The sequence below is a fragment of the Piliocolobus tephrosceles genome, chromosome Y (assembly GCF_002776525.5).
Source record: "Piliocolobus tephrosceles isolate RC106 chromosome Y, ASM277652v3, whole genome shotgun sequence".
Taxonomy (NCBI): Eukaryota; Metazoa; Chordata; class Mammalia; order Primates; family Cercopithecidae; genus Piliocolobus; species Piliocolobus tephrosceles.
Genome location: NC_045456.1, coordinates 16,027,028 through 16,042,741, shown reverse-complemented (window position 1 = coordinate 16,042,741; position 15,714 = coordinate 16,027,028). Strand labels below are relative to the sequence as shown.

The 15,714-nt window shown below is 38.1% G+C and overlaps 1 protein-coding gene across 6 annotated transcripts in view; it reads right to left on the bottom strand.

Annotated features, from left to right (window-relative positions):
* Positions 1-2,464: 2,464 nt before the first annotated feature.
* PNPLA4 (patatin like phospholipase domain containing 4) overlaps positions 2,465-15,714 on the bottom strand; it is a 33,387-nt gene continuing 20,137 nt past the window's right edge. For 3 of the 6 annotated variants that reach the window (XM_023198162.1, XM_023198161.3, XM_023198163.1), the window contains exons 6-7: positions 9,841-9,993; positions 2,465-4,639 (exon numbers count right to left, since the gene is read on the bottom strand). In XM_023198162.1, coding sequence (XP_023053930.1) covers positions 4,301-4,639; positions 9,841-9,993 — 492 coding nt within the window. In that variant the 3' untranslated portion in view covers positions 2,465-4,300. Of the gene's footprint in view, positions 4,640-6,626; positions 8,577-9,840; positions 9,994-15,714 lie in introns of those variants that run through there. The other 3 variants (XM_023198164.3, XM_023198165.3, XM_023198166.2) reach the window with 1 other exon arrangement.

Sequence of the window (15,714 nt, the reverse complement as noted above, 5' to 3'; positions counted from 1 at the left end):
TATCCCTGATTTAATGGAAATGCTCCCATGCTTCATGACCCAGAATGAGGCTTGCCATTTGATTGTGTTTTTAAAAGGTATTTTATTGAAACTTCTTTTTATTCTTGAGTATTGCTATTTTATTAATCTATCATGCATACTGAAAGAAGAGCATTTTCAAAAGGATGGTCTGCTTTCACTGAACAAAACCAGAAAAGGGCAGTGTTGTGTCTACAAAAGAACTGTATGGGGATGATGCCAATCTCTCTGATACAACACCTGGGGCATTACAAACAGTCCTCACAACATCAAAAAAGACTTTTAAAATTTATTATTATTTTTATTATTATCTGTGATTTTACATTATTTGTGCCAAAAGCATATTGAACTAATCCAAAAGGAAAGGTTTCTAAAGATCAGTCCCAATAGCACTAGCACCATCAGACAAAACAAAACTACTGTCAGCTAATATCTGTAACAACGTCTTCAAAACAGCAGCTGGGCCATCATGGCACAATCCTGTAACCCCAGTACTTTGGGAGGCCAAGGTGGGAGGATCCCTTGAATCCCTCCAGGAGTTCAAGGCCAACCTGGAAAACACAGCAACACCCCATCTCTACCAAAAAAAAAAAAAAAAAAAAAAAATTCTCTTTCTTTCTTTCTTTCTTTCTTTCTTTCTTTCTTTCTTTCTTTCTTTCTTTCTTTCTTTTTCTTTCTCTTTCTCTCTCTCTCTCTTTCTCTCTCTCTCTCTCTCTTTCTCTCTTTCTTTCTTTCATTTGGGTGTAGTGGCATGCACCTATAATCCCAGCTACTCAGAAGGCTGAGGCAGGATAATCACTTGAGCTCAGGAGTTCCAGCTTACAGTGAGCTATGCATTCACTGCATAGTGCCACTGCACTCCAGCCTCAGTGATAGAGCAAGACCCTGTTTCTAAAACTTAAAAAAAAAAAAAAAATAAGAAAAAAGGCAGCTGATTATGATTGAGCAGGCATCATCCATATCAAAGTCATTGAAGATGTGCATTACAATAGCAAAAATACAATAACTTCCCAGCAAATGGCAATAAACCTCTTGAGGAAATAAAGTCATTTTTTGAATTAGTGCAAGGATACCACTGGGAGTGAGGATGGCACTGATCCTGCTATGCTTTTTGTGAGGCCATCTTCCCCATTAGTCTATAGCACCATAGACTATTTTATTCTACTTAATTTTGTAATTTAATAAAATCTCCATTTTTAACCTTGCTTATTGACTCATTTACTTGTTACTGCTTTCTCGCCCAGTACAACAAATATTCCCTTAAGTCAGGAACCTGCTTTATTTGTTCACATCTACATATCAAGTATGTAGCACAAATCCTGGCACATAGTAAATTCTCAATAAATATGTATGGAATAGACCAGAAAGCAATGATTAAATATCTTCTTTCTGACCCTTCTAATACATAGAAATACTTTGCAAATCACTGATATTTTGAAATGTACATTAAAACTACATTGGTACCCTCTCAATCTTCCCAGTTATAGTCAATAATTTAATTACACCATTTAAGATGACATGGAGGCTAACCAGTAAATTGTAGCCACTAAGCAAATGTGATAGATCAATATGGAACATGGATTGAAGAAAGATCTTTATGCAAAGTATTTTACAATGTTGATTGCATATTCTAACTCCATATGCATTCTTTTTTTAACAGTAAGTTAATTCTATTTCACTGACAGAGATAGTGAAGGTATTGCAAAACACAAAAATATAATATAGTGTATACTGTTGTTATATAAAATAACAACAAATGAAAATGAAATCAATTGCACTTTTTCATGCTAGTAGCCTGGTGTACTAAATTGTTCAAGGACAATCTAGCCAACTGTTTTTATGTTTATTGTTGCAAGGTGACAATGACCTATGTTAGATATAAAGTATTTGCACACTTACAGGTATATTTACTTTATCTTATTGTCCACAATGTGGCTAAAAAATAAGAATACTTTTTGGTTTATATAACTAGTTGATTAAAGAATTTCATCATGGAATGACTATCACCATTTAAGTAGCTTTATATAGATGAAATACATAAACTAAGGAAGTTTTATCCACAGCACTCATAGAAAATAATCATGCTTTTGAGTAGAAATAATTTCTAGAGATATTCTGTAGCCATAAATTTAAATAAAACATATCTAAGACTTAAGAGGAGAAAGAAAAGGAAATTATTTAAAATAAAGTACTAATTATTTTTGGATGTCATATTTTTTGTAAAGTCTTTTAAACACAAGTTGAGAATTTCAGTGTCTGTGTTTGTTCTAAGTTTGCATTAGAATGTTTTCAAACTGCAGATTGTTATCCATTAGTGATTGCGAAATTATTTAAGTGTAGCATGTCAATTTTTACAAATAAAAATGGAATAAAAACCTCAAAAAACATTACACATAATAAAAGTGTTTCATAAAAATTATTTTTATTTATATGAGTATGTATTTACATATTTATATTTGCATACATATACCTATATGCATATGGAAATATATGTGTAAAATATGTGCATATATGTATTGGATTACCTTATAAAACAGGTCAGGCCCGGTGCGGTGGCTCACGCCTGTAATCCCAGCACTTTGGGAGGCCAAGGTGGGCGGATCACTTGAGGTTAGCAGTTTGAGACCAGCCCGGCCAACATGGTGAAACCCTGTCTCTACTAAAAATAAAACAGGTCATATTCAAGAAAGATTGGAAGTCATTGAAGAAAATGTTGTACCAAACATTAGAATACATAGGTGGCTATAACATGCAACCAAAAGGTATTCAGTTCTTAGTGTGTGAGGAGGATTTTACAAAGACTGTCAGCTAAAAACAACTTCATGGTGAAATGTAAGGAATGATAGATAATGCGATAAGCCATTTGATCTCCTTCAGCTCCTCCTCTCAGTTTCTGAGCATTAAGGATGTATTTGAAGGCGGACACTCCTACTCTTTTACCCCACACGTAAGTTCTAGTTAAGCACCAGGTTTCTAGTTGGGAGACAGATGACAACCTCTCCTGTTTTAAAGACACGTGTCAAAGCTGCGTATCTGTAAATGACAACCTAATCAAAGCCCCTTTATGTTTCCTTTTAATGCTTACTTTAGGAGGAAAGACCTAGGTACCCTAAAACAAGCACAACTGTACTGTCCTACACAGGGATTTTTTAACATAAGAAAGTAATAAAGAAAGAATTGTTAAGTCCTCATCTGCTTTTTCACCAGTTGTTGGGCAGTTATTTATGTACAGTTCATCTTTGAACAATATGGGGGTTGGGGTGCTGACTTCCCTGTCCACCACTCCTGTGGTCAAAAATTCACATATAAATTTTGACTCTCCCAAAATGTAACTACTAAGAGCCTACTATTGACTGGAAGCTTTACTAATAATATAAAGAGTCAATTAAGACATGCCTTGTATGTTATATGAATTATACACTGTATTCTCACAATCAAGTAAGCTAGAGAAAAGAAAATATTAAGAAAATCACAAGGAAGATAAAATATATTCACTGTTTACCTAGCGAAAGTGGATCATCATAAGGGTTTTTGGCCTCTTCTTCACACTGACTGGGCTGAGGAGGTGGAGGAAGAGGAGGGGTTGGTCTTGTCTCAGGGGTGGCAGAGGCAGAAGACGTAGAGGAAGGGGAAGGGGAGGCAGGCACACTGGGTGTAATTTTTACTGAAAAAATCCACAAGGACCCTCACAGTTCAAACTCGTTTTGTTCAAGGGTCAAGTGTACATCGACTCTAAGTGGGGTCCTTTAGCAGCAAGTAATAGACCCTGGCTGTGTTAAGTCACACAGAGCAGGTACTGGAAGGATATGATATCAACAATTCCTATTTTTGGCAGCTGGTAGGAGAACAGGCTTCTAAAACTCAGCTATTTGGCATCAGGTTGGCCATCCTAGGTCACCGTGGTTGCCACTGTTTCTAAGGTGACATTGACTTTCCTCAATCATTCTCTGTTCCATAGTGGCTTCCTTTTCAGGCACGGGTCAGGTGATCGGAGTCCATTTTCCAGTGGCATGACCCAAACCTTAGGTCCTCAGGGATGTGTGCCCTTGCTTCTACCATATAAGGTTGCAATGGTTTCCCACTAACTATTTCACTAGTGCTGGTTGTAGGCTGGATAACTGGAGGGGTTACCCCAATTTCATGCACATTCTTTCTTATCCCCATCATATGACAGCAAATCCATCTTCCCTTGACAAGTACAATAAGATCATCCATTACCAGGATTCTGTCCAGCCAGTAGAAGGAGCAACCAGAAGTGGCAAAGTAGAACAGATCTTTTCCCTCACTGGGAGTGACTGGCACTAGTAACCCCCTTGGATTTGAAATTGTCAAGAAATAGTTCTGACTGAGGTTGATCAGTAGAGCTAAATTGCCTAGTTCCATGACCTTGCCAGGAACCAAGTTTTGGGGTTGATGTGTCCGCAGTGTTGATAAGCCCAGTGATCACTCCTTCAACCATTTTACCTTCTTCCTGGAGTAACTTCAGGATTTGAACGCGTGTCATCCTGAGCCTTTCCTCCAGGGGGTCCTCTTGTGAGTGATGGGTGTCCAGGTGAGTGGTGGGTGAGGGGGTAATAGTGAAGTCCCTGTCTTGGCTAGCAACAGACACCAGCACATCTCGCTGTCGGACAAAAAGAGAAGCAGCCACCATAAACCTTCCTCTAGCTTCCTGGCCCTTTCACATTGCTTGTGTGGCCTGAATTATCTCACGTTTGTTTTCTTGGTTGCTCAGGTGAACTCCGTGAAGAGAGGGATCCACAAAAGTGCCTGGTAGACTCTTTGCATGGCCCAAGTTCAATCTTGCAAGGGACAGTTTATGAATCAGGGACCCACCTGCAGGGTCATGAGCTTGGCCATAGCTGGAAGGTCATGTTGCAAAGCCATTGAACCCATCAAGGGAGGGCTGATATTCTTGGATTGGCTGGAGCTGTGGGACTTTCCAAAAGAGTAGAGTACCCATATGCACTTTACTAGGTCTGCCCACAAAAGTGGATCTGACTATATAAATGTTAAAGAGCATTTATAAACTCAGTGAAATCGGGCATTACATAAATGCTGTTTCATCTCAGCACAGTTAAAATGCAGCTGCTGTGACATGTCTTAGGTATTGCATATGTACATACATATATATGTGCAAGTATGTTCATAGTCATGTTTTTCACAAATTATCTTATTTCAAGATTAAGTTGGATGTGATATTATGACTTGGACATGACTGTGTACTCACACATGCTTTCTAAAGTATGAATAAAATTAAATCATATTTTTCCCCTTTAAGTCAGTCAAAATGGGGAAATTATACTGAGTTAGGGGATATGTGCAAGGAAAAATAAACATGTGTATTAGCATTAAGTAAGCAGAGCTTTGAGTTGTGCAGTTAGAGAAAAATTGAAGTGCAGAACTAAGCAAATAAATGGTGAATTCTGCTCAAGGAAACTGTCAATTTGCAAATCAGAATCATGATAACTGTCTAAAAATCTGTACACTTTTCACGAACTGCAATAATTGTCTTCCTTCCTACTTTGAGTTATTTAGTTAATTACTTCAACTTCTGATTTTATTTTGCTATCATGTAGACAAAATTTAGGCAAGAAAAATCCCAAAACACTGATCTTCCATAGTTAGGCTCCTCAATTGTAAAAGTAATAGACTGGATCCAAAAACTTTTTACAACTAATATTTATAAACACGTTTTTATGTAATTGTATTTCTCTTTTTTAATCCTCTAAAAAATTAAAAGCATGATCACTAATATCTGCGTGTTTTGAGTGCTCATGCTTGTTTAGAATCAAAATTCAATGCCCAGAGTGGTGTGACTATATCTTTGCAAGCTTCTGGTATACACACCCCGCACCTGATACTGAGAACCCAGAATTAACAGGGTTTTTTCTTTCTTTTTTTAATATATGCTTGTTGCTTTAGAGCACTGTTTAACTTCAAAACCAAATCTATTTTCTGTAATTGTCAATGGAAGGAGTGGGTTACCACAGTTACAAAGTAAAGCGAGTTATTGAAAAGAAGAAAAGGAAGACTAATGACATTTTTAATGACAGATTCCAAGATATAAGGAAATTGCCCCCACAGAGAATTGGGAATGTATCAAGCCGCCAATCACAGTAATTATCCTGCAAACATATCAGTATCTGGGTCAGAAAGTCCTTTCAGATTTTCTACATGCCAGTTCTACAATGCCTCAAAATTTTGATCCCACAAGTAAGGCAGATCCTGTTGTGAATGGCTGTTTTCAATGAGTATGGCTGCATGAGCACACACTCCAGCAAAGATAAGCAGAGTGTGCTTGGGAGCGTGCAGAGAGTGCCTAGTGTGTACCAAGTATGCGTTTCATTACACCGCTGTATTTCTCTCATGCAGGAAAGTTGCTGCAGACTGGTATGTCAATGATCTTACAATATTTTTAAAGTACCATCACCTGGGTGATAAATTAATCTTTACAACAAATCCCCATGACACAAGTTTACCTATAACAAACCTGCACCCATACCCCTGAACTTAAAATAAAAGTTAAAAAGAAAAGTACCATCCACCCACAGAGTCAAATACATATATAGTCAATACCAGATACTTCAAAAAAGTCTTATACAATGAGATTTGGTTTTGCGGCTTAAATTTCTTCAATTTAAGGGTACATCAATAAGGAATTTATTGAAATACAGTGTATCATACAAACAGAATATTCACACAAAATGATCAAAGGAAGGGGTAAGGATAAAAGTATTAAAACTGAAAATTTACCTAGTGAATAAGTGGACATAACAATTGAGAATCTATCCACTTCATGTCACTTATGGAAACAACACATTAAGATTAAACCTCATGTTAGCTAGAGTAGGAGAAATTACATACCACAGGGACCATCATTATTCTAGAGTGGGTCTGTGCAGAACTCCTCAAAAAGAGGCCATCTTTGGTGTTTATGTGTTAAAAAATTGTGTATTTTGCCTTCTGAGAACCATAAAATTGACTCAAAAATAGTTTCAAAGGGTAAAAGAAAAAATGCATGACAACTGAAGACATGGAATTAAATTGGTTTGTCTCTAACTGCCTCGTAGTAATCAAGGGTTCATACTTGGCAAAATCTCATAAAAACAGATTTAGGATTTAAGACAGTGTGAGTAAATTAGTACAAGCCTGTACGCAAGTCCTCAACGTGATGGACAACTACTCAGAAAGTAAAAGACCTGGGATCAGTATATGATTTAAAGATGAGAAGTGAATGATTATTCTAGATTTAATTCTTATTTACTAGGCTACCTGGTTCTTTGTGTTTAGTATTATTTTATCTATTTAAGTTCCCACAATAGATATATCCAATATATAGAACAATAGCTAAATACTCAGAGAGGTATGGCCTTGGAGAGAGAGAGAGAGAATGAATGACAACCAGCCTGATAATCTCCTAAACTGGGAGGTGGGGTTTAGGGGAGGAAGATGAGAGGGGATAAGCCTCTTCAAAATCTCCTGGGTTTCTGGATATCTGCCCTTAACTGCACTGGGAGCAACTGCACACACCTGTGGAAAGCAAACTGCTATGGTTTGGCTGTGTCCCCATCCAAATCTCATGTTGAAGTGTAGCTCCCACAATTCCCACATGTTGTGGGAGGGATCCAGTGGGAGGTAATTAAATCATGGAGGCAGGTCTTTCTCATGCTATTTTCATGATAGTGAATAAGTCTCAAGAGATCTGGTGGTTTTATAAAGGGGAGTTTCCCTGCACAAGTTTTCTTCTCTTGTCTGCTGTCATGTGAGACGTGCCTTTCACCTTCCACCATGATTGTGAGGCCTCCCCAGTCATGTGGAACTGTGAGTCCATTAATCCTCTTTCTTTTGTAAATTGCCCAGTCTCAGGTATGTCTTTCTCAGCAGTGTGAAAATGGACTAATACACAAACCTTTGTTCCTCTAGTCCTGATCAAAGGTCTTTAACCATGAGTCGCCTATTTCTCAAATCCTTCCTCTCCTACCCTGTGGCCTGGGTCAGCCTGAGAGCCTACTTCCTTCAGTTCCAGAGCTACAGGGATACAGCTAAGTCATGGAAACACCCATGCTTCATGTCAAGATCATGCCACACATTCTCCATAGCACTTAAGTGGTGGCCCTCCATTTTCCATGTTCCTCAATTTACCCAAAGAGCCTATCCTTCTCCATTTTTTAAAGGACATGACAATTCACCAAAAATGATTCCTTATCACCTAAGTGTATCCTTCTTAATGACATTGTCAAATTCTAATAAAGTGCCTCTTACATCCTTGCACTAGGTAATAATTCAAATATTAAAAATAAACACAAATATTATAAGGAGTAATAATACAATTGAGAGTCTTGATAGATTTTCTAAAAAGGATTTGATTAGAAACTTCCATCAAAAACTGTCTGAAACATGTTTTGCATTATAAGCTTTTAAGCATTTCATTCAAACCAATTTTCTTTAAGTAAAAACTTAATAGTGTCATCAAAACCACATTGATACAGAGATTCCATTTTCCTCTTGCTTGGGGGAAAAGGGGCTTGGTTGAGTCTCACCAGGTTTGCCAGGGACAACTAGAATAAAAAGACTGAAATTTAAGCTGTAGGATATTGCAGTACAGGAAAATATACACTATTTTTATAATCTAGGTTTTCTTATCACAGATACAATTAGCAGTAACAAAAAAATCAGTAGGAAAAATTTAAACTTCAGAAGTTACCTCCACTGATACAGTAAAGGAGGGTTTCTCAGCCTTGGCACTGCTGACATTTGGGGCCGCGACATCTTAATTGTGTGATGGTCATGTGCACTGCAGGATGTTTCACACCATTCCTGGCCTCTACCCACCAGATGCCAGGGGCACAACTGGGACATGATAACCAAAAATGTCTGGGTACGGTATCATCCCATGTGGAAAACTATTAGACTAGATTAAGGCAATCAGCATTTTTATGTCAATTATTCATTTGGGTCCCTAAGTTTTTCTCGACTATTTTTTATATATTTCATTACTTCCATCTTTCTAAGTAAATAAATGATTTTATTTAAAATTGCTCTGGGCCAGGCATGGTGGCTGAGGCCTGTAATCCCAGCACTTTGAGAGGCCAAGGCAGGCAGATCACTTGAGCCCAGGAGTTTGGGACCAGCCTAGGCAACACAGTGAGACTTTGTCTCTGCAAATAATTTTTTAAAAAGGTAGTCGGGTGTGGTGGCACGTGCCTGCAGTCCCAGGTACTTGGGAGGCTGAGGCGGCAAGATTACCTGGGCCTACAGTGAGACATGATCTTGCCACTGTACTCCAGCCTGGGGGAAAGAGCAACATCCTGTCTCAAAGAAGAAAAAAATTGCTCTGATATCCTACCAAGTTTATTGACGTGAAAAAGAGTTAATAAGCAGCAAAAACGGGCGGGCATGGTGGATGTCTGTAATCCTTTGGGAGGCCAAGATGGAAGAATCACTTGAGCCAGGGAGTTTGAGACCAGCCTGGGCAACCTAGTGAAACCCTGTCTCTACAAAAGATAAAAAAAATTAGCCCTGTGAGATGGTGCACATCTATAGTCCCAGCTACATGGGAGGCTAAGGTAGGAGGGGTGCTAAAAATAAAATAAAAATAAATAAAAATAAAAGCAGCAAAAGGACTTAATGCTGACAGTCCATAAGAACCCAAGTTCCTATGCCTGATACATGTTGTAAAGTATTAAACAATACACTAAAGAGAAGATGCAACCCCTACCTACAATTATCAATGAGCTTCCAGTGCTTGGGAAACATGTTGAAATCTGTGGAAATTTTTAGTAGATCAGGACTCTTCATATATCACTGAACATAATTACTCACCATGATATCCTGCTTGGCGATATTAACATACAGATCCAGCTGCCCTTTGTCCTGCGGGGAGATGTCCAGCCGTCCGCTGAAGGGGGAGATGGTCACAGTCCGGCCGACGGGCAGGATGGGAAGAGCGTTGGTGAGGCCTCCGTCTACCCACTTCTGTGGAAAGAAACATCTCACGTCAGCACATGTCAACAACACATCCCGCACAAAGAAAAGCAGATTCTAATAATATGTGTGCTTTGGATATGCTTTTAAATTGCTATTTTTGAGGACTAATCCCATTGGGGACCTGTTTTGGGGGTAACACAAATCTTGGTACACATATCACTTACCAATGTAAGAACAACTCTGGACAGAATTTAACTATTGTCTGTAAGACTGGAATTCTTACTGATTCGAGTGCATGCCTAAGAAGCCATGTGTCATTAGATTGGGGCTCATTATTCAATCAAACTAAAAAGTCAAATTTACTGTGGATGCTGAACAAAACACCCACCACCAGAGGAGGTTCCATTTTCATTATAAGAATTGGAAACTGGCATTTTCTGTGGCAAACCTAAAAAGTAAATACAGCAACTAGAAATGCTTCTAATTTCAAAGTGGTTCCTGTGCTCTTGAAGCAAGGGGCATGTCCTGAAGTCATAAGGAATGGGAGTGCTGCATCAAAGCACACATTCCTCAGTAGGCACTCAGTGCTCTCAAGCCCACCTCAAAGGGGAGTGAGTGATGGAGAAGGCGGAGGACAGAAGCCTTCCAAGGAAGAAAATGAAACAGTCTTGGGGCAATGAGGACGGACAAAGAGGTGCTCAAGGTGTATGCAGCCTCAGCCCCTAGCTCTACAGAAGTGCACAATGAGGAATGGTGACAGAAGAATCACACAGACAATATTCCTTCTGCTGTCTATTCCAAGGCCAAACAGTCTCAATGCAGTCATGATCTGATGTATTCACGTGGTCAGCCATAGCAATCAATAAACACAACACACATGGAAATAATGTCCAAATTGTCTAAATTTATCTGTTATTAAAAATAGCCTTCAGATAATATACAAAAAAACAAAAAGTCTGGTAACACTTGAAAGTCCTGTATGCAGGAATCTTCAGTGAAGTTTGTAAACTGAGTTTTGCTTGAATATGTAAAATGAAATGCAGATAAAACAAATCTTTGCTATTCAACATAAAGATGGCAAGAGGAGGGAGAAAACAGGCCAAAATAAAATGTTCTCAACTCACTTAAAACCATGCATTTATTTTTTTCAATGTGTCTTTTTCATGTCCTTCTTAATTGTGTTTATTTATTTATTTCATCTTTTTTTTTTTCTTTTGAGACTGAGTCTCGCTCTGTCGCACAGGCTGAACTGCAGTGGCGCCATCTTGGCTCACTGCAAGCTCCGCCTCCCGGGTTCACGCCATTCTCCTGCCTCAGCCTCCCGAATAGCTGGGACTACAGGTGCCCGTCACCACGCCCGGCTAATTTTTTGTATTTTTAGTAGAGATGGGGTTTCACTGTGTTAGCCAGGGTGGTCTCAATCTCCTGACCTCGTGATCTGCCCACATTGGCCTCCCGAAGTGCTGGGATTACAGGCATGAGTCACTGCACCCGGCCAATTGTGTTTATTTCTAAAGCTGGTGACAAAATGAGTGGTATTACATTATTTACAAAGGCTCTAGCCAGCCACAAACTCCTCCAAAGGAAATAAAAGTAAATAAATAAAAGATAAAATGGGTTGAAAATTCCTTTTGAGAGAATTGCATTTTGGTGGAGAAGAGAGTATAAGTAGATTGGATTAAAATAAAACTGACCTGTATAATTTGCATATTGTCATTATGTTTAAAAGAATATAAAGATTATATGTTATGTGTATTACACATACTTATTCATATGTGTATGTGTATATGCATGTATATATGTGTTTATGTGTGTTTATATATGTATGCATAGGTACACGTAAAATATAGCTGGTTATATAACTGTATTATCTAAAAGGGAGGTTTGCAAAAAAAGGCTCCAAAATATCTGATTCTGTCCCAGAACTTGCTTTTTTCCCTGATTGCTTTAGGTGTAAATATCAAATTCTGGAATAGGATAATACCCAGGAGGGAAAAGAAAGACAGCTTCCAAAATTATTTCATATTGTCAACAGAAGCTGTCATCAATGATGTAAAAATTCATATAGGTTTCATCAAGAAAAATTAAAGATATGAAACTTTAAGTAACAGCTCTTCTGATTTATTCAACTTAATGAAAAGAAGGGCAATCTGGCTCATTAAATTGGAAAGTGTTCTAATTTACTGTGGGGTTAATGACTGCTGTTTCAGGGAATTGAAAATCCTTTTTCCAAATTTTGTTCACTCTTGTTAGCTTATTCTGATTAGATAAATGACAAGGGAAAATGTATAGCAGCTTATCAAATCACTTGATTAAACTTGCAATGATACCAGCTCCTTCTACAACCCTTGATGCTATAGCCCCACTACTCAGATATGCTAAATGCGGTACTTCTTACTCCTGATTTATGCTCTCATGAGCTGTATCACTCAGGACAATCACACATTCATTCCGGCATGCAGATTCCAGCAAAGTTTCTGGAAACAACTGTCACAACAACAAATATTCTTCAACCTCCAAATTAAAAGTAGAAACATTTTATATCTTGTGCTCTACTGATAGTTTAAAATCTTGCATAGTAAACACTTCTGTCCATGAATTCTCTGGCTGTTCACAACATATGGCTGTGAGTCATTCCCATCTTCTTGCTTCATAGGCAGCATTCTACATGCTGGTAGCTACTTCCATGAGCTTCTGTGACTCCAAAATTGTCCTTAAGAAAAATAGCTGCTGGTCTAAAGTTTTCCTGTGTGTGTGTCAGTTTTCATCACATCGCACCATCATCCTCAAAGGAAAAGGGAGATCAAGTACATAAAAATTCCAGGGCAAAATAGTTTCAAAATCATACTCGCTACAGGCTGTACAGTGACCACCTCTCGGTCCCACTGCTAGACCTACTATTCTTTTCTCTAATCTTTGGCCATATTCTAAGTGTGTTCCACATTCAAGTCAATGCCTGAGTCCTAAGACATAGAAATAAGCAACTGCTCAATAGAAAAACAAAAACAAAACAAAAAACTCATGCCCAATTGTGGGGCAGACATCTACTGTAATTGTTCTCTGAAAGTTACAGCACTGAAAACTATAATTAGTGGAATCACTTCTAAAGAGATAAGGCTACCTGTTACATCTAAACAGGCTAGAATATTCATCTGGGTACTTGTTAAACTTTGCTTTATACATTGATATGTTATGGGTACCTATTGAGAACATGCCTTATGAATTCAAGTAACTGCTATTATATAATGTAGGTAGAAAACTTAAAAAAGTACTTGATGAGTTAATCTCTACTGAAAGGGCCAGTTTATTCATTCAGCAAGTGATCCCTGAGCATCCAGTGTGTGTCTGGACGTGTGGTAGATGCTGGGGATATGTTTGTGATACAACTTCAATGAAGGGCTCCATTTTCTTAAGGTATATTTCATTCAAAAAACAAGTGAATAAAAAATACTTTTCTGGAAGAATGAATAAGATGTTGCTATCTATAATTATTATAAATACCATGGCACAGGGCCTAATAGTTCAAAAGTGATTTCACATGTATAATTTAATATGCTCTTTACAAGAACCCTATAAAGCAGAAAGGTCATGCTCGTATATTCAGTTACCTCATGTTACAGAAGAAGAAACTGAGGCTTGCAGGTTTCCTTGCTATAGTTCACGGGGTGGCAAAGTACGGCCCACCATCTGCTTCAGTAAATAAAATTTTATTGGCACATGACCAGGACCTTTTGTTGAGATATTGCCTGCGACTGCTTCCCTCTACAACAGCACAGTTGAGTAGGTGTGTTGACGGAGACAATGTTGAAACTATTTGCTATCTGATACTTTACAGAGAATAAAACATCTATTGCTACAGAATATGCAGGCAAGAAGGGATAGAGTTGTCTTTTCACTTCAGGTTTTTTTTCTCACACACTGTAAAATTCAGGGATGCTCTATGGGGCAGGGCAAATTAGAATTGATTTCTGAGGGGTGAGAGAGAAGAAAATGTGCTTTGAACAATAATTTCATATTTGCAAACATATCTGCATTGCTTTCATGAGCGAGCCTACAGATGGCAATGCCCAACAATGCTCTTGATTAGCAATTCCTAAAATAGAAGGGAGAGGGAAAGAGACAAAGGGATACCCACCTCCTTGGATACAGGTGAGAATCTCCCAATTATGCTGGGAAGAAGAGACAGATGAGATTTTTTAATCAAAGAAAGACAAGTAAAAATACAATTCTAAAAGAGAGGTTTAGAAACCTGCCATACTAACCTCTACTAAGGATTGATTCTTGGTGCATTGCTTTCTTGGTTTTTTCATGTGTGAAGGATGATTAAAAATGATGACTCCAGATATCTACTTTTGAGAAGGCTCTAAAGGGTTATTTAACAGTTGACCATCTATAAACACCATATAGAAAATTTTCCCTAGAGGACTAACATGTTGTTTCAAAAATTAAACAGACAAAGCAAAAAAATCTAAAAAGTCACTGAAGAATAATAGCATCTATTTCAGAATAACTAGAAATTGATATCCAGGTTTCCATCCAGCCAAATCTAGCTGGTGGCAAGGCCAGCTACCACTGTTTGCTATGACAGTGACGAGCTGCATTTCTATGTTAAAAGTCTAAGCCATTAGGAAACAGGAGCCTAAGGACCACAGTATCAACCTCATATAAAAGCATAGTTACATGAAGTATTCCACAATTCTGTTTCTGACAGAAGTGTCAAGAATGAAAGAATAAATGACCCATAAGGCCAAATCCGCATGGACTAGGATAATACAATGGTGCATTTTCATGTTCCTGTAATAGTATACACTTACTCTTAGCCAAAAGGCCAAGAAGTGATCTTGTAATACTACAGAGTCAAAATATTACTTGAATTTCAACTCAGATGAAAGGAAACAACGCAAAATCCTACAGCCTTTCTTTTCTTTTCTTTTCTTTTTCTTTTCTTTTTTTTTTTCCAGAGTTTCACTCTTGTTGCCCAAGCTGGCGTGCAATGGCGTGATCTCTGCTCACTGCAACCTCTGCCTCCTGTATTCAAGAAATTCTCCTGCTTCAGCCTCCCGAGTAGCTGGGATTACAGGCGTGTGCCACCACGCCCAGCTAATTTTTTGTATTTTTAGTAGAAACAGGGCTTCACCATGTTAGCCAGGCTGGTCTCGAACTCCTGATCTCAGGTGATCCGCCCGCCTCAGCCTCCCAAAGTGCTAGGATTACAGGTGGGAGCCACTGCGCCCAGTCAATCCTAGAGCTTTTCTTCTGATCTGAATCTGCCAGTTCTGGAGATGATTTTATTCTGATATTTTAGTCACCCACGAATGCTAATTCTATCTTTTAAAACAAATCAGTTAAGAATTCCTCTTGAAAATTTTCATTCTTATTCCAAATTGACATGGCCTTAAATGTGTGAAAACATGGCCTTAAATGTGTGAACATTCCTGTGCATTTATTCTACCATTGGAAAGAGTTCATATGTAGTAAAGAAAAATCATTAGTCAAAAATATAGGACTAAACTTCAATTTATTTCCATTCATTCACTGACACATCTATTAATGACTATGTACTATAAGTAAGGTACTAAAATAGTCATAAGATGAAGCCAGAGAAAACTACAGAACTTTTTAAAATAATATTTTTTAAAAAGCAGTTTTTCCTTTTTCTTTCTTTTTTTTTGAAACAGGGTCTTGCTCTGTTGCCCAGGCTGGAGTATGGTGGTGTGATCATAGCTCACTGCAGCCTCAACCTCCTCAAGCTCAGGTGATCCTCCCACC